This window comes from Diadema setosum, chromosome 16 (genome assembly GCF_964275005.1).
Source record: "Diadema setosum chromosome 16, eeDiaSeto1, whole genome shotgun sequence".
Classification (NCBI taxonomy): Eukaryota; Metazoa; Echinodermata; class Echinoidea; order Diadematoida; family Diadematidae; genus Diadema; species Diadema setosum.
Window position 1 is genome coordinate 14,198,462 of NC_092700.1, and position 25,077 is coordinate 14,223,538.

Below are 25,077 nucleotides of genomic sequence, written 5' to 3' on the forward strand. Positions count from 1 at the left end.
CCTGTCAATAAATGAAATCTATTTAAAGGACAAGTTCACCCTCGTAAACATAAGGATTGAGAGAATGTAGCAATATTAGTAGAACACATCATTGAAAGTTTGAGGAAAATCGGACAATCGGTTCAAAAGTTATGAATTTTTGAAGTTTTTGTGCAGTAACCGCTGGATGAGAAGACTAGTGCAAACTTAGATGTCACATGCGTACAACAATGTAAGGAAAATATAAAGAGAATTTAACAAAATTTAATCTTTTGAAAAAAGTGCACATTCCCCTGACTCGTTACCGACAAATGTTATGGGTAATATTATTCCCCCTGCCTTTAGAAAGAGGCAGGTCAAGTGCTCTTTTATTATGCGAAAAAAGTGAAAATATGTTGAATTTTCTTTACATTTTCTTTAAACTGTTGTACGCATATGACTCACAAGCTGTAGTAGTCTCCTCATCCAGCGGTTCCAACACAAAAATTTTAAAAATGCATAACTTTTGCATCGATTGTCCAATTTTCCTCAAACTTTCACTGATGTGTTCTACTAATATTGTTGCATTCTTTCAATCCTTATGTTTATGAAGGTGAACTTGTCCTTTAATAATTCATTATAAATATTGCATGATAAAACACACAAGCAAATAAACGAGCGCTTCAAGTACAAGAACCTTCTTAGAGTCGGCTAATTTTATAGCCCTTAATGTCGTGCAACTATAAAGTTTCAAGACATGCAACATGATAACTTACGTCGTTAATATAAATGAAGCACTTTCAAATTTGAAAGAAAAATATGATTCGATTGGTTATGCAATTAGTCAAGAGTCAGTGCATAAATCAACTGTTATATTACGCATACTGAAGCCGCCATGCAGTTACGACTGAAACATTAAAAACATTTCTGGCTTTTTAAAAAGGGGAAAGTAGCAAAAACAATAAAAAGAAAAATTACAAGACCCGTGACTCTCCGAGAGTTCCGCCAGCAATCTTCTCATCAAAGCCTTCTTGACTTTTTATGAAATGTCTTCATAAAATCAAATTACACACTTTGCATAAGATTATACGGTTTCGTGCAACAGATAGACAAACAAGACAACAGAAACATTACCTCCATGGCAGACATAGAAAAAAAAAATAATGTCGTGCTTAAACGCACCTGTGACACTGTAAGAGAAACAGCTGTGACCACGTCCCCTGCCTTATCATCCCCGTTGGAGTTGGAGTTGATTTCATCTCACCACGGGTCACTCACTTCAGCCAATGCTTGTTCTTCTGTGATTGTGACTGTTATAATAATCTCAAATAATTCCGTTGTTTCGTACCGTGCAAGTGGACATGGTAATCTGAGTACTTCAAGTTTATTATTTCATGTATCGCGACACATAATGGCATATATCGTCATCGATCAGAGCTGTAAATATTGATAGAATTTGATTCGATTTATTTCGTCTCAGATCTCAGCAGGGTCTGTGCTGTCTATTCCCCATCTCATCATATTCTGAGAACTATGCAAGGAATACAGCAAACGTTCTGAGTTTGTGCATATTCAATTTAGTATTCCACCCATCACAGTTATTGAGTAATAACTCAAAAGGATGGAAGGATTTAGGAACATTTCAAACTCCTCAAGAAATACAGCAAATCTTGAGTTTCAAGTCCCATACATCCTGAAATATCTAAAAATTCAAGCATGAAAATAAGCTGACGGTTTCCAAGGATACTCTGTAGGACCACTGGGTCAGTTAACCGAATATAATAGTGACACGCATAGGTACATGGACACCCAACAGTGCAAACAAAAACAGCCATTGCTTTGGAAAAAAAAAACAATCCCTTTATGTCTTTAACAAGGACATAGCTCTGAATTTAGATGGTGAAGTACAGTCTTGTCTGAACAGGTCTATGTGTATAAGGCGTCGTTATCATTCGTGACTTTTTTTTTTTTGAAAATCGACGAGTAAATAATTATTTTACATGAACGCGACTTGCTGCAAAAGAAACTTGCCGCAAACTCCCAGCAGCAAGCTCATGTGGATTAACACGTATGCACATACACAAAATAAAAGTCGTCATTGATTAATGGTGATATACAAATTCCTTTGATTTAATGATCGATAGGATTTCAGTGTGTGTCAGTTAATTGTTGGTGAATAATCTGTTTTTGTTTATATTTTTCACTTTACCTCTGATAGGTAATCCGTCACGTTCCCCACATTTTACCGAAGAAATCCGTGTGGTCGCAGTAAGCAGGCAGAAAGTTAAAGGGACTCTTTCACAAGGTATTTCGGCGGGAAGAGGAAAAGTGTCAAGTGAAGCCTCGATATCTACAGTGACTAATGATCAACATTTAATGACGAACAAGGTGATTGCAAATAAGCCTACATCGATTAAAAGGAAATGGATAAACGCCACGCCCAACGTCCGTATGCCGACACCTACAAACCACTAGAAGCGAATAGTCACCAACAGGTCTCACGGAATGCATTGGTTCGTATCGGGAGCAATGCATACAGAGTGTCACACCACAAACTGATGCAGCGCCCCCTCTCAACAACCGTGAGATTGCCGCCCATCGACGACTCGCGCGTTTCGGAGTACGTCTACGGCTCGACGGTGAGCAAGGCAGCACTGACAAAACTATCAAGGGGACAGCCTTCCGTCGCCATGACGGTCGACTTCAGCGATCAGCTCCCATCAAGTCGTATAAGGAACATCGCTAAACGAGGGAAGAACCACGTCCTCTTCCGATGGGATCTTGCGAGCAAGGGGCCCAAACCCACGTGGCATTACATGACGAGAAACGCGGTTGTCCGTTCTTCCAACAAACCTCTGCCATCCATCAACGAGTCTATCACTCGAGTCAGTTTTCATAATAAGCAAGACAGAATCGGCCGAAGTCTTGCGACTTTCTCCGGCACGCTGACAGCAGAAAACCTAATCGAGTACAAGCGCTGGCACGAAAAACTGTCCAAGCTTCGCGAAACAAAAACTCCGCCAAATTCCCTCCGATCGTCCAAGTCTGCGGGGAAAAAACCTTCGAATGCATCGGACAACGATGTCCCCCTGGCATGGCAACAAGTGAGAGTATCTGCAACCAGCGGAACGTCTGTGTACCCCGACGAGAATCCTGATGATTTGATTAGTGATTGCAAAGCAGAGGAAGTTTATTCACTTTTCTCGTTGGAAGAAGTAAATGATTCACAAATACTACGGCCTAAGCAGACAGTTAAGTTGATAGACATTCACGTACCCGAGAAATTACCTCCTGATCATGATGATGAAGAGTTGCTTAGCAAAAAGATGACGATGGTTGAGAGATGGTTAGAAGACAACGCAAAACATTTCGCGCAGTCTGTATCCCCTCCAAGTGAGGCTTCTGAGGAAGATGACTTTGATTCTATCAGTCGTCACTAATAGCGTGTTTTATCGACTGGACATTCCACTTACACTTTCTCCGAATAATTATTTAGCTATTCTTTCGATGTACATGACCTAGTATTTATTTCGAAAAACTTTTCGTCTTAATCTTGGTTGACTGCTTTAAATCCTTATTAGTACATTCAGCTGTATTAGTTTCAACTTATATATATATATATATATATATATATATATATATATATGTATTATATATATATATATATATATATATATATATATATATTTATATACAATATATAAAACCTTGAAATAATGTGTGTTTTGAATTCATACTTGGCAGTACAGAATCTTTTAGGATAATTATGATTAACGTTATTCCTTCTTAAAGGTAAATTACGGCTCAGTTGAAAGTCTGTCCGATAGAGATGAGTAAATTTGTATAAGCAAAACAGTACCACCCACATTAGAAAAAGGGCGAATGATGCCAACCCCTCGTGGTTCGCCCTAAGTGACTAAAACAATAGCAAACGGTATCAACCAGGCACACTGTACCATTCGCTTGAATGAAGTTAAAATTTGATCACAATCGAGTAAGAAATGAAGGAATTTATGAATTTTTCACAAAACGCTTCTTGAACATTATAATGCAAATAAGTAAATTGATGTCATCCTCTCAACTTGCCACAGTGTATGGTAGTTTGTCCACAAAATATTGATACAGTACATTGTAATTACCAGGTGTTTTTTTTTTTCCAAAAGCAATTATGACCCAGTTTTCAAATCCTATCTGACTGATGACTGCATGTATTTTGAACTTAATCAGTCAGGAATAACAACATGCATGGATATTACTCTTAAATTGAGTATTGAATTGTCGTAAGTTTTTGTTTTTATTGTACAAGATCAATGGAAAATTGTGAGGTAATGACATGAGGGCACTCAATTGAATATTCATCAACGGTTCGATGACTGTTTTGCAACAATCGACGAAACTTTACAATCTCAAAATCTTCCAAGATTTTCAACAGATTGTGATCGTATTTTCACTGTTGTAATTAGAAAAATTGTACTCCTTTATTCTTTCCAGACTAACCTTTGACTGGTCCGGAATTCCTCATCTGTAATCCTCCACCCGCCTTCTCCTCCATTTAATCTCCGGATTAAAATATAACTTAAATCTGAGCAGAATAATCAAGGTCAGCATGGGAAACCGAGGCCGCAATATTATAATTATTTAGTTATCCTACAGTAGATATTCGTTGAAGAAATATCTTGTCATACCTGCCTATGATTATCTCAAATAAACTTCAACCAATAGATAGGAACTCTACGTCATTTAGAACGTTATTTTGATTACATGAATTTGATATTAACACCATTATGATACACCACATTGTACTATGAGTGTAAATAATTCTGCCGTGTTAGCAGTGATTCTTTTTATTAATTTGAGTTCGAAATCGAGAAAAATATTCATACCGTCGTGGCTTTGAATTCTCTTCAGAGTAACCAGGTCCTGCGACCTCATCTTAAACATGGCACTCACTATAGTTCTCACATTGAATTTTATCACGCATTTCAAATTATCTGTTAGGACTGTCTGACAAGCTTTTGTATCGCTTTGCTCAAAACATTTTCTCTAGTATGAAGACAGTATGAGCCTAAGCATCATTCAAGGCATTCATTAATTTTTTCCCCTCCAAATATACATAAAGCAAATTAATATTTCCAAGTATTTCCGGCGAAACAAAATGTTCAAATTGACGATATAGGATAGAGACGTCACATTAACGGGCAAAGTATTGTCGATTTTTCCATACAACATGATGGCATCTAGTGACCCCCCTCCCCCCCCCCCCCAAAAAAAAGAGAAGAAAGTAAGTTGTATCCAACATTTCGAACAGGAGCCTGCATGTGTCTTACAGCTGCCACATGAAAACATTCAATAGATGTGAATCATTAAATGCTGTGCTGTGGAATGTGCATCGGCGAGTGGAATAATCGCAATTATACATTCTTTAAACCATTTTATGATTGTGACCGTGCATCTAACAAAATAAAGAAAAAGTCACACCCCTTGCATTGCCTTGATTCTACGTGAGGACTACAAAAAGGTAAAATGTGTCAGCCAAGTCAATCTTAAGTTTTTCATATAATCTGAAAGAGCTATTCTTTACGTTATTCCTAAGTTTGGGGTCATAATATGAAAAGGAAAGTGTGTTTTCAACAGTTTTTGTACCACCCTTTTTTGTAGACTAGTGAGATCAGGTAGTGGTCCCTTATAATTTCTTAAAAATCCTTTGCATACCCTTCACTTTCAACTCTAATAACTTTTGAAAGGATAGTGCTACCTCCTTGGAAGTTTGTATTGATTATGAACTGAGCGTGCTCAATTTCTGCGTAATCTGATAATTCCTTCATTGTTGTATTGCTGTTACGGTGGTTTACATCCTATTTTTGTCCCATTCATAGCACAACCAGCACGGTTTGGTGAAGATTAAACACTTGAATAATGACGTACTTCAAAGCCTCTTTTCTCACTTCACACTTTTCAAGAGTGCGCGCTTTCTTTCCAATATTTAAATAGGTTAGGAGAGTCCATATGAATTGAGTTGGACGTCATTTTAAAGTTTAGAGTGCGCTCTTTCAGAATCTGCCCTTAACTCAAAATTCATGTCTGGCGACTTTTTGTTGGTTTTGTGATGTAGGGTCACATTTAATAATAAGCGCACTCACTGTACAAATTAATGAATACATGCGTATGTACATGCGTAGATGAAGATATGCGCGTTTTGATTTTATGTGGCTGCTATATTACATGTCATGAAGAAGTTTATCATTCTGACTGAAGATGAACGGAATCTATGGACTTGAGTAAAATTAAAACAAAATTGAAATTATCATAATGATATTTATAGTTCTTTTTCTGCGTATGAAAAATAGCTTTAGTCCGATACTCGTGTGGGCCAACAATGGCCAATATTGATTAACAAGCATCACTTCTGAAAAACCCTTGTGTTTAACGGACTGTGCCCGTATGTTTGACTTCCATGTACAGGGGCGGATACAGGATTTGGGAGGCGCCTTTGTAAAATTAAATGGCGCACTGATGTAAATAAGTCCGTCAAAACAACACGGCAATTATAATGAGAACTTTACTAAACTGATTCTACCGTAACAAGAATCAACGAGTGCATTTTCTATACTTTATCTGTCGATCAAATGGCAGTCTTCCTAAGCTTTCGTTAGTGACGACTGCCTATATTCATCATGGTGTATAAACGAGTTATATTGTAAGTTATCATCAGCCAAGAATAAAATCAATCTTAAACGAGAGCATATAAACGCACGGTAAAAAATAAAATCGCACATTACATTTGGGTATAATAAAGAGTTGTTACTAGTAATTTTCCTTATTTTCATATAGGCCTATGTATTGGCAGCATATATGCATGAGACTTTCATTGGCGGTATTATTGGTACGCTCAGCGCTGCACAGCGACCGCCTCAGGCCAATTCGGCTAACTTTTCACAGATTAAAGTGGGCTCACTGACGTCAAACGAAGAACCTTGAAATCCCTTTTCGCTGTTAACGATGATACATGTACAAGTAATTTTTGTGATAGTCATGAACATACCCCTTGGCAGTCTGACAACATTTGCATTATCAGGTAAAATCCACAGCATCAAACTAAATCCGTATCATTTTAGGGAAAAGTTCATCCGATGACTTTTGGGGCTTTACTAGCTGTTTGTAGTTCAGTTTAGCTCTTTTTCTACTTGGCGACGTGGAGAGTAGTTAATACATTTCCAATTAGTGATGATAATAACCATGCTCTCACTGCCATGCAACACTATCCTGCTTGGTTTATAACCTTGAAAGATCACTACGCATGAAGCGATGATGGCAAATTCTATATTATAGACTCGTGTACATTACGTGGAAGCGCGTTATTAAATGTATAGGGCTGTGTTTGCACTTTTCCATGGATTATTCAACAAAGGCCGTGGAAGGGGTGGGGGATGTTACCGCCCCCCCCCCCCACACACACACAATGTACAATGTACTTTTAGCTTTTATAAACAACTGAAAAAAAAAATCACAACAAAATTCTTCCCGTCGGCATGGGGTGGGGTATCATGACCCAACCACATGCAGGAGCGCGGGATCCAGTATCCCGTAAAGGGGAGGCGCTTTTACAAAATTAGAGGGGTCGCACGCGCCTTCTCCCCCATTTTTTTTTTCTTCTTATTTCTTTTGTTAAAAAAAAAAATAAAGACGGGGCGCACGCCCGGTGCGCCCCTCTGGATCCACCATTGCTGAACCAGGAACACTACCCTCGACGCCCCCTTCTGTAAACATATTCCGTGGCAACTTCTGAAAAGTGCTAAATTAGGGCGTTGTGAAAAACGAAAGGGGTTGCGTTATTATTATGACGCAAAATACAAACAAAGGAACCATGAATAAACAGTGGAACACTTAAGAAAAAAAAAATATGATGCTTCTCCATTTGCTTGAGGCAGTGGGCGGCATGTGAGTGAGATTGGTCTGTGTTGTCAGAGAATGACGGTGTATGACGTGACCGTGTGCGTTTGTGTGCTAAAATGCAGGTGTCGCCAAAACACCGGTAAACAACCTTTCTGATGTACAAAGTGTATCAAATCCGTAGGGATGGGGCTATCATTTCACATTTCAGAGCCAATACAGTTATAAAGTGAAATGCTTAAACAATATCCTAGTGTGGAGCCCAAATACAAAATACATCACACACACACACGCATACACACAGTCACTGCGCGGTGAATGTTTCTGAACATAATTATACAGACTGTAGCAACTTTTAGGATTTGTCAGGGATCGTGAACAGCTGCAATCAAGTTTATAAACAGTAAGAGTAGTACACTGTATATGTATTACATGTATCCAATTAGAAGACATCTTATTGGCTATACTGAAAATACATGTACATGTAATTACAAAGGTGTTGAATATACATGTAGAGTATGTAGATGTAGATTGCGATACAGTGTACACTGTACAATAATAATTGTACTAAGTATATTGTATTATGTTTCCATCAGAATTGTGGAAAAGACTTGAGGTAGACAAATTGTGGCAGACCTTTCCAAATGTTTTATTTGATTATGTTTGAATTTCTCTCTAATTTAAGTAAGTACATGTAAATGAAAAGTTTAATGTCATCTTTGTTGTTTGAAATATGATAAAATGTTACACTCTGCAAAACGGGAAAGAGACATGGATAGCGTAAATTTGGTTTTCAATGTTCCGTTTGCCCCGTGTTTGAAAGCGGCAAGTCAAGAAATGGAACCTCTCGAAAAAGAAAATGGAATGATTATGATTATGTTATGTGTTTTAGAAGAAACATGGAAGGAACGGTCCTCGGTTATTCGTCACTGATAATGGGCGGTAAAGAAGGATAACGGCGGCACTGAAACGTGTTTGTTTCCGAGTCTTCCCGCTTCAGATAGTACATGTAGAGATTGAGACGGGACGGGCACTTCTACACAGACTATGCAAAACGGGGATAGCGTGAATTCGCTTTTCAATGTTTCGTTCGTCGCGTGTTTGAAAGCGGCAGGTCAAGAAATGGAACCTCGTTGTATCCCAACAAACTGCTTATGTTTTTCTTTATCATGATGCACCGAAAAATTAATGTCCTCGTTATAAGCGGAATCTCGTTATAACCGAACCCGTTATAACGGGGTTTCACTGTAATTGAAAGAAAAAACAAGTTTATAAACAGTCACAATTAAATTAAAAAACAAGGTTTGTTTGTTGTTGTTTTTTTTTTGCAAAGAAACTTTGAACATGTTCAAAACATAAAATTTGCTACATTTGCAAACATTCACAAACATTTGCTGCTCACTGAGATATCCCTTAAAGAATAAGATGAAAAACCTAAAAAAAATTCCAAGAAAAAACATTGATTTTTCAAGGGTTCCACGATGAGATTCTTCCCATGGGCCCTTGACCAACCCACAAGCACTACAGAATAATGATAAAAATAATTATGTACTCCAACAGTGCCCCAAGCCCCATCACACACAAAAACACAACAAAAAACAAACAAACAAGCAAACTTCTGTTCTCATCACAAACATGCGAATGACACCAGGGTACAAGGCTAATTCACCCTCTGGAGGAAGACTCTGTATGCATAATACATTGTACAATAGTCATCTTTATTCACATGATTGTATGGTTTTATATGGAGTCCTCTTTGATAGACTTGCTAATTGACTGATCACATGCTGGCATTATACCTGCCAACCCTAAAATTGAGGAAGTATGAATAAGTGGGGAAAAACAATGCAAAGCTAGAATACTTATCCACCTCCCATACATCACTATGTTATAGGAGGTGTTGACTGTAATAGGAACGCACAACTGAATTAAGTTTCAGCCGTCCCAAGAAATAGAAATGGGAACTGAGAACTACAATGTACCGGTTCCGAATACAGTTAACCGACACGGTAGAAAAGTCCCGATTTTTGCCTTTGTTATTCCTTGAAAATTTCCTCGTACATGTATTAGTCGACATTTATAAGTCGACAACTCGGGTAAGTCGACATGATTTTCAGTGCCAACTGAGCTGAAATACGTGTTAATTCCCTCGTCTAAGTCGACATAATTTTTCGCTATAATTCTTATCGCAGTTCTCTGAAAAAGAATTGTTTTCCCGCTCCGATTCGCAGCATTTCTTCTCGCTAATTCGCTGGTGTACGGCGCGGTAGCGTTCGCGCCATGCATCCATTGTCTCATACGCCTGAATAGAAAGGGTATAAACACTCATTTACACAGGAGTACTACAATGTACACGTAGTACCGGTGTTTGTGTCTGTGTGTATCGTTTGGTGCAGGTCAGCGTGATGCAACTTTACATATGGTGCAAACGTCAAAATCAAATGCAGATGTATCAAATCACACGCAACTTTGCATTTAAACGCAAGTGCGTTGCTGAAAAGACCTGCGTTTGATAATCATAGGAAACTAGAAAATTGTAGGAAACTATAAAACTCATTTTCGTTTAAACGCATCTCTAAAAATCAAATGCAAGTCCATCAAATCACGCGCAACGCTGTATTTAAACGCAAGAGCGTTGCAGAAAAGATTTGCGGTTTTCGCACAAAACTAGAAACTGCGTTTAAACGCATCTCTAAAAACCTACTAAGTGCGTTAGTGTTGGAAAGACTTGCATTATTTTTTCATTTCGTGCGCAAAATTAAAAAAATTAAACGCAACTCTTAAAATCAAATTCAAATCCACCAAATCACACGGAACGCTGAAAAGACTTGCGTTTGATAATCATACGAAACTAGAAAATTGAAGGAAACTAAAACTTAATTGCGTTCAAACGTAACTCTAAAAATCAAATGCAAGTCCATCAAATCACATGACGCAACGCTGTATTTAAACGCAAGAGCGTTACAGAAAAGACTTGCGGTTTTTGTACGAAACTATAGAAACTGCGTTTAAACGCATCTCTAAAAATCTACGGAAGTGCGTTAGTGTTGAAAAGACTTGCATTACGGAACTTTCGCCGTGACTCGCAGGGGAAAGACATTGTTGTTGTTGTTGTTGTTCATTTTCCATCTGTGAAGATGGCTGGATAGCCCATATTCAGCTACAATAAGCTGGTCTTCCATGGGGTCCAGTTGGATGTGGGGTGGGACCACTTCACCGGGTTAGACACCCTGCTCTTTGCGATGAATGAATGAAGCGGGATCTTTTACGTGCATGAGCTGTGACTCTCTCATACACGGGACCTCCATTTTATGTCCTATCCGAGGGACAGAGTGTTTTGCCTTTTGCTAGAGGGGACAGTATGTTTACACACAACATTGCTCAGTCCAGACTCGGGTTCGAACCCGGGCCGCGTGATCGTGAGGCAGACGCGCTACCGACTGAGCCAACACATCGCAACATTTACATGTTTCAAACTACCGAAACGCATGCTGCTTCACGAAATGTCAATGAAAAAATGGTAACAAATTATTGTTACAGTTCCCTATGCCGAAGGTTTAAATCTTAGTCCAAGGTTAAATTAGTGCGACAATGGAAAGAGGTTTGTTTTTACGAAGGTTAGTTAATCCGAAAATAAGATGTCGTTTTCGGATTAACAAACTTTTCTTCTTTCTTTTTTTTTCTTTTTTTTTTTCAGACGGGCCCGCGGCGTACACAGCAGTAATGTTGCGAATCGGAGCGCGAGAACAATTCATTTTCAGAGTATCGCAATAGAAATTTAAGTAAAGCAAATAATTATGGCGACTTAAGGAAAATCGTAGATACATGTACATATGTATTTCAACTCAGTCAGCACTGATAAATCATGTCGAAAGAATCATACGAATTCACACGCATATCTTTGCAGCAACGCACTTGAATTTCAATCGCAAAGTTGCGTGCAATTAAATTTAGGGAATTTGCGTTTGATTTTTCAAATCAAGTTTAAAACGTAAAGCAACTAAAGACGGACCCAGGATTCTCGCTGTCTCAAAATCTCTGTAGAGGTTTGGGAATTGTGCGTTGTCCTTCCTAATCCGCGCGAGATTTATGCATGAACTAAAAAATTATTGTTGCTAATGTTAGTAGGCATGTTTTGGCGGCAAAAGGAGTAAGATTTAGATACCGATCCGCATCGTGATCCAAATCTTACTCTGTACAGGGGAAATTAGTTTTCATTTATAAGTCGACAAAATGTCGACTTACGCGTAAGTCGACTTTCGCGTAAGTCGACGTGTTTTGCTCAGTCCCGATTATGTCGACTTACGCGAGGTTGACTATTACTGTCACTTCTAGAATGTAGGTCCTGTGCAAAGTTTACAACAGTGCCCATAAGAGCTTAAAACTAAACCAACAAACATGGAATACTTCAGAATTCAATCTTTGAATGACACTTGACCCCTTGCAAAATGTAATGTTATCAAAGACTGCTCAATGGTGACCGACCCACAATATAAAGGTACAGTGTATTTTTCTTTTTCTCTCTCAATTTACACTGTGAAGACTGCACAAACAACATTCCGGTAGTCTTACACTTTTGAATTTCAGTGGAAATTTCTGATGTATATTTTTATGTATATAAATTGTGGAGCCATGGAGCTTTTTCCCAACCCACTTATTCCAGTCATCATATTGCATTATCAAACCAAAGACAGTCAATATCTCACTTTGCATAAAGTGTTTCTTTAACACAATGCATTTTGCATATATTACCATGGACTTGGTATAAAGAAGTCTCCTATGCAGTATGCATTGCTGTTACCCTATATACATTTCTCTCTCTCTCTCTTCTTTCGATCTTTAAAATAACAACAACTATGTACTGTAATTATGTTTCTAGATGCATGCATCTTTGATGTTGGCTGGTGTAATTTTGAATGCCTTTTAATAAGATTTAGCAACTGATAATTCATATTAACACATATGTGAACATAAATTGGATCAAAGCCCTTTGCAATGTCTGAATCATGCTGATTCATTGTCATTCAATTCTTCTTCTTCTTCTTCTTTTTTTTTTTCCACCTGCATAAACATGCTACAGTAAAACTGTGTTTTTAACACTGACTCTATTTTCACGGACATCAGTCACAATTTAGTCTCTGGACTCCTGACAGTTACATTGTACAGTCACTCAATCGTCACTTCTGAAGTACATGTACTGTAGTTGAACCCTCAGTGAAAATCTTCACTGAACCACAAACATTATGATGAAAATAGAAAATCTTCACAACCGATGTGTTGGCTCAGTGAGTAGAGCGGCTGCCCTCACATTCGGGAGGTTGTGGGTTCAAACCCCGGCCGCGTCATACCAAAAGACGTTAAAAGATGGGAGTTGCTGCTACCTTGTTTGCCATTCAACAGTGGAAAAGGTTAGAGCAACGTCGATCTGGCGCTGCTCAGTGGCTGCCGGGCCCACGATCAATTGGGCAAAATGAATTTCCAGTCTTGGACAATAAAATTTGGAGTTTATATCCAAAACAATTATTATTATTATTTCCATCACAGCTTTAGTCTGAACATGACCAGCATATCCACTGCCTAGGCTGACAGGAAGGACTGGAGAAGCAAAATCACAATCCTCCATGCACTGATGGGCAGATTTCAAGACTGCATCTCGTCCCAGCAAAGTGAGCACCTGAGCTTATCTGAGTCCAACATAGTTACTAAACATAAAGAGTTCTGCTCAACACGGATAGTTGGGAGATATCACTCATTCCAGCGATGTCCACACTGAGGGTTGCAGCACTTGTAGAATGTTGTCATAGGTTCATCTGCTGACCGAGTCTGCATTTGCATGAAGTATGCCCTTGGGTGTTCACATTTGGGACATTTTTCTGTTGGGCACAAGAGACATTCATGAAAGATTTTGTTGACACAAAAAGTAAAAAGAACTTGCAATTAAACACATATTTTGAGGCTAAGCTCAATGGCTCACACATTCTCCCCTCAAAGTGGAGTGAAATCCCAAATATTTACATGCATGAGTGCTGTAATACCAAGTATGCTGTACTACACAATGTAGAGGTGACTCCCATTATGATGAAGTCCCCATGATGAGCAGTTTTCTTTAGGTAAAGAAGTCGAAATTCTGTTATAGTCATACGATTCTGTATAAAGATCAGTATAGACAATAATTTGGGACTTGAAGTTTTACTTCATTGTAACAAGAGTTTCGTTTTAAATAAGTGTTCATAATAACAGGAGTGCATGAATGTGCCCCCGAAAGATTTTGCCATCACAAAGAGCACAGCCTTTACTGGCTTTCACCACAGGAAAGCAATTTTGCAATTTCATTGCACTTGATTATACTTGAACATTTGTGAACACTGGATACTGGTATGACAGAATATTCCTCAGAAGTACAAAATTTTTCCCCAACACATATTGATACAATGTATGTGTACACTGTAGGACCTACAGTTCCAACAAGCGATTGATTAAAGATTTCATTGCCGTAATTGGGCAGTGAGTGGTGACCTGGAACTGTGAAGATCGTCAAATGCATTCATAGAGTGCATTATATACATGTAGGTGTGTATTTCTTCCAGAATGAAAAAAAAAAAAAAAATCACATTTGCAATGCAATGATGTACTGTAAAAGTAGATATTTTTGCGCTACTAATTTTTCGCGCTTGGCAGGGTACGAAGAGTTTCGCGTGTTTTTAATTCCGTGGAATCAAGACGTAATGCAATACTTGCATGCTTTTATTTTCACGCTAGATTCTGGTTGCGCAAAATGCACGAAAATTTCAGCACCACAATAATTTCCACTTTTACAGTAAACAAAATGATGCAATCATCATTACCTGCTGTTGAGTCTACATTTTCCCATGCAGCAGCTCCACCAAGGACATCATCAACTTCTTTCAGACGAGGATACTTTCTGTTTGAAATCTGAAATGACAATTAACAGTTACACTTGTCACTGACAAAGTGTCTCAACATGATTCAAAAAATCAATATCTCATCCAGATATTCAAACTTGATCCTGTTACATCAATCATAATGCAACACAACGAACTTTACACAATGAAGTTTACTACAGTAATGTTAATTAGTTGTAGCATTTTCCTACTGTATTTTATAGTTATACACGGTAGTCAATTGTAGTATACAAATGTAGGCCCTAGTAGACTCTAGCTCTACGTTGGGGGGGGGGGGGGGCGGGGCGGGGGGGGGGGGGGAGAGTTACAAGTCTATTACTGCTAACCTTGTACACATAAAATAAACCTACAACATGGTTGTAAGGACTATCACATACAATGTACAAGTTTACTACATGTATTGCACATTGACCCAATTTTTTACTGAAATTCCACACTAAATACAGCCCAAGTAGATGTCACTAACGAAATTTTCAATCTGTGGGACTAAAAACTGCACCATCGGCATCAGTGACAATGCCCACCATTCTCTACGAGTTTTAAACTTACTTCTTCTTCTTCTTGTTTGTTCTTCCTCCGGTATTCGGAGATCAGCGGTTATCCGCGTTGAGCTGTGATATAAGGTTCAGGCGTGCAAGGTGAATTTTGAGAATGTATCGGAGGCAGTGGGTCGTAATATCAGCAGAGAGAGAGGTAGGTAATGAGAGATAGGGAAACAGAGTGCTAGTGGTGAAGATGAAGATGTCATTTGCTGTGAAATCCTGGATGACTTGGTCTGGAGGGTTGAGTGCACTGATGTGCTGAATCAAAGCAGCTCTATGGGTCTGAAGGGTTGGGCAGGAAGCAACAAAGTGGGGTGTGTTCTCCTCCTCCTCTCCACAGAGTCTGCAGATGGGGGTGGAGGACTTGCCTATGGACATCAGGCGGTACTGTGTTGGGTAGGTGCCAGTTGTGAGCTGGGAGCGGAGTCTTGAGGCATTGCGGAGGTGTGGAGGCAGGGAAGCTGGAAACAGACTAGTAGGGGTTGGCAGGGTTCTGCACTGTTTCCATAGAACAAGGGAGTGCCTAGTATCAACGGCAAGGCGAATCTGTGCAATGTGGTAATTGTGGACAGCTTGACGACACAGCCTTCTCCAGCTTTGGTAGTCGATGTTGGGGGTGTCTGAGAGGAGAGGGGGTAAATTCAGCTTGGTAAGAAGCTGCTTCCAGTAGGGGATGGAGGGGGTGTTGCTTGCAAGTGCATGGAGAAGGATCCTGTGCTCGAACCTGTCTGAAGGCAGTGTGACTAGTTGTCCGAGGGAGAGGATAGTGAAGAGATCAGCATGAAGGGAGAGAGGAAGGATGCCTGTCAGAAGGAACACAGCTTCATTAGCAGCACTCTTGGGGAGGCCAAGGAGTTTCTTGAAGAGGAGAGCCTGTGCGGAGTCAAGCTTCTCCCGAGAACGTTTGTTGAGCCTCACAACGGCAATCCCATACAACATCCTGGGGATACAGTAAGCGGACCAGAGCTTTGCAATGATGGGTGGCCAGAAGTTGTTCCGCGAGGCTGATCCTCCAATGAGGGAGAACAGTGTATTATATCCCTTGGTGATGATGTTGGGAATTGGGTCTACAGGTTGTGTTGATTTGGTGATGCCTAGGTGGGGGTGTTGGTTGACTTCCTGGATTTGCTCGTTGTTCAGATGCCAGGTGTGAGTATTGTTGCATTTGTGGCTGAAGACTAAGATGGCACTCTTCGTAGGGTTAATCTTGTATTTCCAGGTGTTGGCATAGGTTTGGGTAGTGTTGAGCATCCTTTGCAGCTCTTCTGCTGACGAGGCAATCAGAGCAACGTCATCTGCCAAGACAACTACCCCAGCGTACAAATTATGGAAGTGGCAGCCCAGGTCTTCAGCTCTCAGCACCTTTATGAGCCCATCTATGAAGACGTTGTATAGAAGGGGGGAGAGGATTCCTCCTTGTCGAACTCCTTTCTGGAGTGGGAAAGTGGAGCTGACCTCACCTTTCCACAGGACCCGACTAGCTGCTCCTTTGTACATTTCGGCAAGAGTGCGTTGGACTTCAGATGGGATTGGTGTGGTGGAGAGCTTCTGGAATAAGCCAGAATGCCATACACAGTCAAAAGCTTTGGCTGCATCTAGGAGGGCTAGGTATGTTGGGTTTTTTTGGACAGAGTTGAGTTCTAGGATCAGCTGAAGGGTGATTGATGTAAGCACACAGGATCTGGTCGCTTGGAATCCAAACTGGAGTTCGTCTGGGATACTGACTCCTGTTAAGGAGTCTTCTATCTTCGGCTTCAGAGTTGTTTCCAGAAGCTTAGACAGTGTTGGGGTCAGCGAGATTCCTCTGTAGCTGGATGGGTCATTAACCGGTTTGTTTCCTCCTTTGTGTAGTGGGATGATGAGAGCCTCTTTCAGAGGTACAGGAATATGTCCTAGTCTGATGGAGTTCTGGAGCAAAAGGAGAAGCAGCCTACGGAGGATAGGACCTGAGTGGACCAGGTGCTCAGTGGTGATGTTGTCGAGGCCAGGAGCTTTGCCTGTCTTGAGCTTCAAGATGGCATCATCGATATGGTGTGAGGTGAGAGTGAGAGTGTTGTCCCCTGTGCCTTGCATGTTGTTATTGTGAAGTGTTGCATTGAGGAGCTGAGAAGAGGATGGTGGTTGAGTATCTGTGCCCTCTTGGTGGCATGTAGGTGGAGGGTGTGGATCATCTCTCTCGGCATCGGCTGAGAGGTCTTGGAAATAGGCATGCCAGCCCTCCATGACCCTCTTACCATGGAAGGTGATGTCCTTGTAAGTCAGGAGGGGGAGGTCCTGTGTTAGGGAGTTACCACCCCTATTTAGCTTTATCAGCTTATAGAATAGGGTGTCATTCCTTACATTGGCAAGCTCTAACTTCCCTTGTGTAGCTAGCCTTTTGGATGCTTCTGCTTGCCTGAGGGATCTTCTGAAGGAACGCTTGGCCTCCAAATATGACGTCCACAGAGGGTGCCCATCTTTTGGTTTGCCTGCATGTTTCCATTTTTTCCAGCTTGATAGGGAGTGTGAGTAGGCACTCTTCACCTCCTGGGTCCACTGTGGTTTACCTTGCTTCCTGTCTTTGTGAACTCTGTGGGGGAGTTTAAGTGACTGTTTCATCATGTGCTCCTGAAGACGTGCTGACAGACATTCTACGCCATCCGGATCAAGAGTCAGAGAGTGTAGGTCTCGGAATAGAGAGGTCGCTATGGATTCCAGTGGGTCAGTGTAGAGTTCTGCAATGTTGTTGGGGTCTGAGGGCCATAGGACTGTGTATCTCTGGGCTGGGTTGACTGGATTTGGCTTTGGCTTCAGCACTGCATGAGATTCACATCCCCGAATTGTAGCAGGGTCATCTGACGAGAGGTGTGCAGTAACTAGCACTGGGCGGTGGTCTGAAGTGTTTAGTGGGTGTTCCAGGATGATTTTGAGGTCATGGAATAGCCCTGCATCTCGTCTTGGGATGATGAAACCATCAATGTTGGACTTCCTGGAGCCATCATCGGACATGAAGGTGTAGTGAGATGAGGAGCATCTCAGAGCTGTCAAACTACAAAGGTCTTCTGACATGATGGTGCTCTTGAGAATCTCTGCTGTGCACTTTCTCAGTGGAGTGCGGGAGATATCTGCATTAAAATCGCCTGCAACGATTTTCAGACTAAACTTTGTGTCGGTGGTGTTAAGGAGTGACAAGATGGTAGACAAGCAGAAGTGGTACTCGTTGACTTCATCAAGTGAGGTGCCACTGGGGAGGTAGCAGTTAATGATGAGAATCTTCTTAGATGTGGAGACATGTCGAGTTGAGATGGCAAGAACTCGAGTAGTGTTACACCTGAGTTCTTTTGTGTCCATGAATTTTGCTTTGCGAAGGAATGTGGCGAGACCTCCCTTGCCTCTGCCAATCTTGGGAATGCCTGGGTAAGAATCTTCGGCGTGTGCTTTGGCGAACGTGAGGAATTGGGTGTCCATGTTTGAAAGGGACTGGAGCCCGTGTTGATTTGACCAGTGTTCTTGAATACATGTGACATCTGAGGTGCGTAGAAGGTGCTGTATGAAAAGGGAGCTACTGGTGGTGCCTCGTGAGTTGAATGTGCTTAATTTAACTGTGTCAGGGGTGGCAGAAGACTTAGGCTGCTTCGAGCCAGGTGAGATATTTGCTGGTGAAGGTGGTGCAGGTTGGACAGGATCATCTGATCCGTGGGAAAGGCTGGATGCATGAGGAGGTGGATGGTCCATGCTGCGGTCTGCTGGAGTGATTCCAAGAGTGATATGTGTGTTAATGCCGAGGCTCTGCCCTGGTGAAAACCCGAGGGGATTGGAGTGAAGTGATATGGATAGCTAGCTGCAGTGGGGGGATTTCCATGATGGGAGTACGGCTGTTGAGGCTGTGTAAGCCCCTGACTGTGATGAGCTCGTGTATCAGTGTGTCCTGCTGAGTACTGGGTGGGAGGAGCTTGTGAAGTATTCTGCAGGGTGATCGGATTAGGATTTGGTAGCCTTGGGGTGTTGGTCCTGCTCACAGGATGTAAGGTATGCAGGGAGGCCTGGTATGGGATATTGCTGGGTCGATGTAGTTTGCTTCGAGTAGTTTCCTGTCCTGACGAGTTTCTTGCAGGCTTGGTTTGGAGATCCGGCTGAGTGACTGAGGGTCTCTGTCCGGATATCATGGGGTCTGAGTGTCTAGTTTGCTGATGACTGTTGGTTTTGCCAGTAGGGTTTACTTGTCTTTGGATCTGTCCTGCTGAGAAGAGAGTTCTGTTCTCATTTATTTTGGCGGTCTTTCCCGAGGTATGAGGGTTTGCAGATCCACCTGCTGGAAGTGTTGCTTGCATAGATGTGGGAGCTTTGTTGGGGTGACCAGTTACTTTGTTTGGTGACCTATGTCCACAGGGATCTGGTGATATGGGTCTCTTTGAGGGCTCTCTCATGGGTCGAGGCAGAACATCTGCAGTCCTGTTGCTTTTCTCACGGTAACTGTCATTGGAGATGCGATCAAGTTGAGTAGTTCCAAGGTGTCTACGCACATCATGTTTGACGGTTTGGTGGTAGTGCGTCCTCTTACCGTTTGCAGCCTCATTACGACAGCTCGTGTCCGCTGCCTGACTCAATTTCTTGGAGGATAGGCATGGGTCGCTCTGGCTTCTGTGTAGATGCTTCCCACCAGTGTTGCTGCGACCTCCTCCTGCTTGAGTGTGTTCACGGCGAGTGCTTTGCCTTCTGGGGTTTAGGGCATCATCCTTTGTGTCCTTGGAAGCGTACTGGTTATCAGTCACGTGGTCCCTTAGGACACTAAAACGGTTAGAGATGGTGAGGGAGTGTTTGTAGGATCCTCTGTGTGTAGTCAGAGAGCTTAAGTGTCCAGAATGATCAGGGGGGATATGATGTTCCTTTGACGCCTTGGGTTGCTTCTCTGGGTAACTTTCCTCTGGAGGAGTGGGGAGTTCATTTTCATCGATGTCATGGTTCAGACAGATAGCAACAAGGTGGTCATTGGCAGATAGGAGTGAGACAATTTCTTTCTCTTTAGCCTCTAGTTTTGACCTGAGGTCTGCAACAATTTTTTGAGCTTCCCTCTTGTGGTTGGATTCAGAAGTGCGTAGCCTTTTGAGGGTCTCAATTTCATATCTTGCCTGCTGTAGGTTGGATGTCACTTGTTCGTGTTGCACTAAGAGTACATCTTTTGAGAGATTGCTCGCGGCAAGTTGGTCTTTTGTTTCCTTGAGTTTTTTGGAGAGGCTGTCACACTTACATGCAGATGGAATTGGTACATGTTCCTCAGGGGGATCACATGCAGCATCTTGTTTAGGCTGGCTTGGTTGACAGGCTTGACAGTGCGAAGGCTGCTCTGAGGTTTGTGAAGCCTTAGAGATTTTAGGCTGATCTAGGGGGATTGTAATAAGCTTTGTTTGGGAGGGCTTCGACAGTACGGCTCGATGCACTCTGCTTGGACTTGTCTGAGTGGCGTGTGATATACATGTGTGTACTGAGGGCCATGATAGTGTGGTTTGCGTCCCGACTGAGGTGGATGTAGGAGTGTTCATGTCCAAGGACCAGCATGTCGGACATGTGTCAAGCACATCCCTTTGAGTGTTGAGCGATGGAGGGAGGCAGGTTATGTGGTACCATGTTTCACACAGGTTGCATTCCATAGAATCAGTATCTGCCAATTGGTTACAAAAAGGGCAGATACATAGCAACTCAAGAGGCTCTGGAGGGCTGGGAAGTGACTTCTGAGTTTGATCTTGGCAGGGTGAGCAGGTGAAGATGTACTCTGGATTAGGGAGTTCCTTGATCTCTTCATTTGGTAACCCAGTACAAGTGTAATGGAGCCAGCTTTTGCAGTCAGAGCACTGTACTGCGTTGACACATGCATGGGTGCCGCATGAGGTACAGGTGATTTCCTTATCAGCCGTGGAGCACTTGCATGAGCCAGATGTATTGTGTTTTGATGATGGTTGTGATTTGATGTGATTGCTGATATCCTTGAGAAGAGTAGGGAGCTCCTCAGTGTGGAAGAGCTTGGGGTGTGCTTCCTTCAGTTGGTTACATATCCATGGAAAGATAGGGTCAGCAAGGTAGGTAAAGTATCTCCCTTTAAATTGGATCTCGCCAGATGCACACAGGAGAATTATCTCGAATTGTCTTTGCCTTCCTGCTCTCCCTGTCTTGGTTGACTTATTGAGAAAAGCGATCTCGAGTTGTTCATTTGGGGATGCTCCTGTCGTGCTTAAGCTGGAGGTTAGATTTGAGTTGTACAGCCTACTGTGATCTCTCAGGAGAGAAAGTAATATGCCCTTGAGAGCATTAAAGACTCTGAGAGGGAACATGGCTACAATCTTTTTGTCACCTTTCTTTGAGGAGACATCTTTGAGGGCAAAGTTTGAAAATGTCTTACCATCTAGGCTGTTACGTTTTCTTTGTGAACCATTACCTACAGCAGAAGTCATGGTGCTTTAAATTACAGGCAATTGCTATAAAATTGAGACAGTAAAGCTATAAAGGTACACACTGTAAATTAGATGGCCAGGGAAAAGAGCAGGCTTATGAATTCTGTATTTCCCAGGCGGGTATTTATAAGGTGTATGGTAGCGTGGAGCTGACAAAGCAGGTCATAAATACAGCATGCAAGGAACAGTCACAAGTCAATGGATGAGGCAGTAATAAAGAAGACTGCAGATACAGACGGCACTGGGTGAGGCATGCGACGTACGGTTAAGGAATACAGACAGTATAACTTACTTTTCTTGTCACATTGTGTACATATGGACATGTATTGCACGCAAATCGTAGGCAATTCGGTCCTTCTTCGACAACTAGGACATTCGCACACGTTGGACAAAACAACATCCTGATGAAATGTAACACAAAACGTCCTTTCCTTCAATTTTGCTGCTGTTCACAACCTGAACTTAGCGGTCTTTTTTTTTTTGGTGTGGATACTGTAGAAGGCCCGTGTGTGAAATGAACTCGATAACTGTATGGTACTTGTCATACGCACATTTAAATGCAACGTATACTTGAAAAGAAAAAAGAGTGCATGAGAAAGATAAAGGAAGAGAGGGGTAAAAAGAAAGCAAAGGATAGTAAATCAAAGATAGGGAGAAAGAGGGTGGTAAAGAAGGGAGAGTGCACGTGCATACAGAAAGGAGAAAATTCCTACAATGGCCCTTAGCTTTTCATTTTATAGTAGAGGGTACCGTAGAAAGAGCGAGTCGATACGAATTCAGGCACATTCATTTCATCTCATACTGGGAGTGTATGTAGTACTTGTAGTAGTGTGTAGAGATCTCTGCTGCATGCATGCATTGCATGCACTTGATTGATCAGCGATATAGCCTTCATCAGACTGAGTCAGCGCTGCTGGCTAATGTTTCCGAAACACCGGTACTTTTTGCCACATACCTAACCTTGTACTACATCCATTACAAATGGAATAACAGCGATCCGGATTATGACTGTCTACAATACTGCTCAGTACAGTGAGTAAATAAAATCACGTCTTGCTTCTTTGACAAAATGATAATTGATAGCCACCGACTTTCTAATTTGCGCTCTTGTCTAGATTTCTACACTAACGTTAGTAATGCTTTACAAGTCACTGCCGTATTGAAACACTACTGAACTGTCTTGCTGAATACTGGTCAAGCACAGCACAGTAGCAACAGCAATCACAATCATCTGTGAGTGTGTCTGTAGGGTCGTGAATCATGTCGATGGCGATGAAGTGGTTTGGTGACACTGACAGTGTTCTAATACTGAGATAAATCAATCTGCGAATCAGATCAGGACGCCTACTGGGGCTGACTGACACTGTGTCTGTACACTGCTACAGCTGTAAATTTAATGTTATAGAATAGTCTAAAACCTTTACTATAGAATCTAGTTGATTAAAGACCTTACTGCGACCAGCCCCAGAGGTCTAGTTCTATACGCATAGTGTAATAAAGATCCAATGGCAATTTTTTGGCACTGTTTTGGTTATTATTTTTGCACAGATTTGACCATTGTTTGCTTGGAAGACTAGAGGTGAACAGCAATTATTTTGTCTGCAACAGCGCTTGAGAGACTACTAAATATAATGACAAGCAAACTTCCTGTGCCTTGAAAAAAAAAATCTTGATAACCTTTTTTTTTTTTTTTTTAAAAACTGACATTGTTTTTATTTCAAGGTACAAACTGTACGCATAGCTGGAATTTCTTCTCTGCCTAGTTTGTGCCCCTCTCCCCAAAGAAAGAGAGGGAGAGAGAGAGAGAAAAGAACGAGCCCTTAGCCTCGGGACCTCAAACTGAAATGGGATACTAGTACCCAGAGAACTTGACCTAAAAGAAACCCTTCCATTCAGTTGCACCCACTTGTTTTAAGTTCATTTTGGATGAAACAGAATGAAAATGCTAAGCACTGTATAATTTATTAGACAACAATCTCATGACTTTTAAAAAGAAATGAAAAAGAAGCAGCACCAGAGTGTATGTCCATAGTTTTTACAGTGTCACACACAAGCTTACAGGTAAAAATACCAAAAGGATGTCTTTGTCCCTCTTTACACATTACTTACTGTAAAGATGTTCTTTTATATTCCTTTACCAATAGGTAATCAGATGAACCAGCAATCAGATTAATTCTACATGTAGCACCAATCCCCATCACCATGAGCATTGCTGATTACACCCAGTCTCCTGAGGACCACCAGGCCATTCTGGTCACCATCAAGCCTGTAGGGGCTGTCAAGATTCGGGCGTATGCCCGCATCATTGACCGCATCAACAGTGTGACATATGTGAACCTCCCAGACAACAAGCGCAGCATCTGGCTTCGCTACAAGCGGGTGGTCCATCTTGAGAACAATGAATGGGGCGAATTTCAGGTGCACCGCCGAGTGGCTGGACTCATTTGTTTGGGCAAAGCCTCCTCAGAGATTGAGCTGGCCACTGTCTACGCAAATTTTGACTCAATGAAGGAGACCTATAGGAATACATTGTTTGACTCCCGCTGCTTTGTGTTTGGCATGTCCAAGGACAGTTTACAGGACAGTGCTTCAGGAATCAGACCGGATGCTGTCTACTATAACAGCATTGAAGACTGTGAACAACTGGAGGATGATGTGAAAGACTTTGCTGCAGCCCTGTTTTGGGTGCTAGAGTCTAAACGATTGGACAAGATGAATAGCAACCGAAATGACAAGCTACCCCTTCTCATGGCCCCCTTTGAGCGGAAAGATATTGTAGGAATAGATACTGAAACAAGGTATTGACTTTCTGTGTGTACTGTTTTAATTAGTCTGTGCTTAGTTGGACAATCAGAGTATTGTTCTGTAAAAAAAATAAATAAATAAATAACTTTGATCACAGCTGCTATTAGAGCAAATTTCAATATTGTTACTGTAGGTGAATTAAAAGGCAATGCAAAGTTCTTTGTGTATTAAAATAAATGAAAGTTCTTTGTGTATTGTTTGGTGCAAGTTTGTGAAATTTTCCAAGCAATTTTATAAAGATATTTTTATCAAATTGTAATTGGTCAAAATCTAACTTATGTAAATTACTTTTGATGATCATTTGACTATTATTCACATGTAGATCTACAGTGTCCTGGGCCCCGTTTCATAAACTTGTCATCAGTGACAACTGCCACATTTCTATGACAAAATTGCTCTCAGCCAGTCAGATGCAAGGATTTCAGTAGCTTGTCACATCTATGACAACTTGTCACTGATGACAAGTTTTATGAAACGGGGCCCAGCAATGCACTTTAAATGCTAACATATACTCTCCTAAGGGGGGGGGGGGGG

At 41.4% G+C, this 25,077-nt stretch overlaps 2 protein-coding genes across 2 annotated transcripts in view; one reads left to right on the plus strand and one right to left on the minus strand.

The window, feature by feature from the left end:
* Positions 1–22,191, minus strand: part of LOC140239596 (scavenger receptor cysteine-rich domain superfamily protein-like) — a 33,394-nt gene extending 11,203 nt beyond the window's left edge. The window contains exons 1-2 of the mRNA XM_072319427.1: positions 22,031–22,191; positions 14,694–14,781 (exon numbers count right to left, since the gene is read on the minus strand). Coding sequence (XP_072175528.1) covers positions 14,694–14,781; positions 22,031–22,138 — 196 coding nt within the window. The 5' untranslated portion in view covers positions 22,139–22,191. The remainder of the gene's footprint in view (positions 1–14,693; positions 14,782–22,030) is intronic.
* Positions 22,192–23,940: 1,749 nt separating this feature from the next.
* Positions 23,941–25,077, plus strand: part of LOC140239942 (trafficking protein particle complex subunit 9-like) — a 28,266-nt gene continuing 27,129 nt past the window's right edge. The window contains exon 1 of the mRNA XM_072319760.1: positions 23,941–24,536. Coding sequence (XP_072175861.1) covers positions 23,941–24,536 — 596 coding nt within the window. The remainder of the gene's footprint in view (positions 24,537–25,077) is intronic.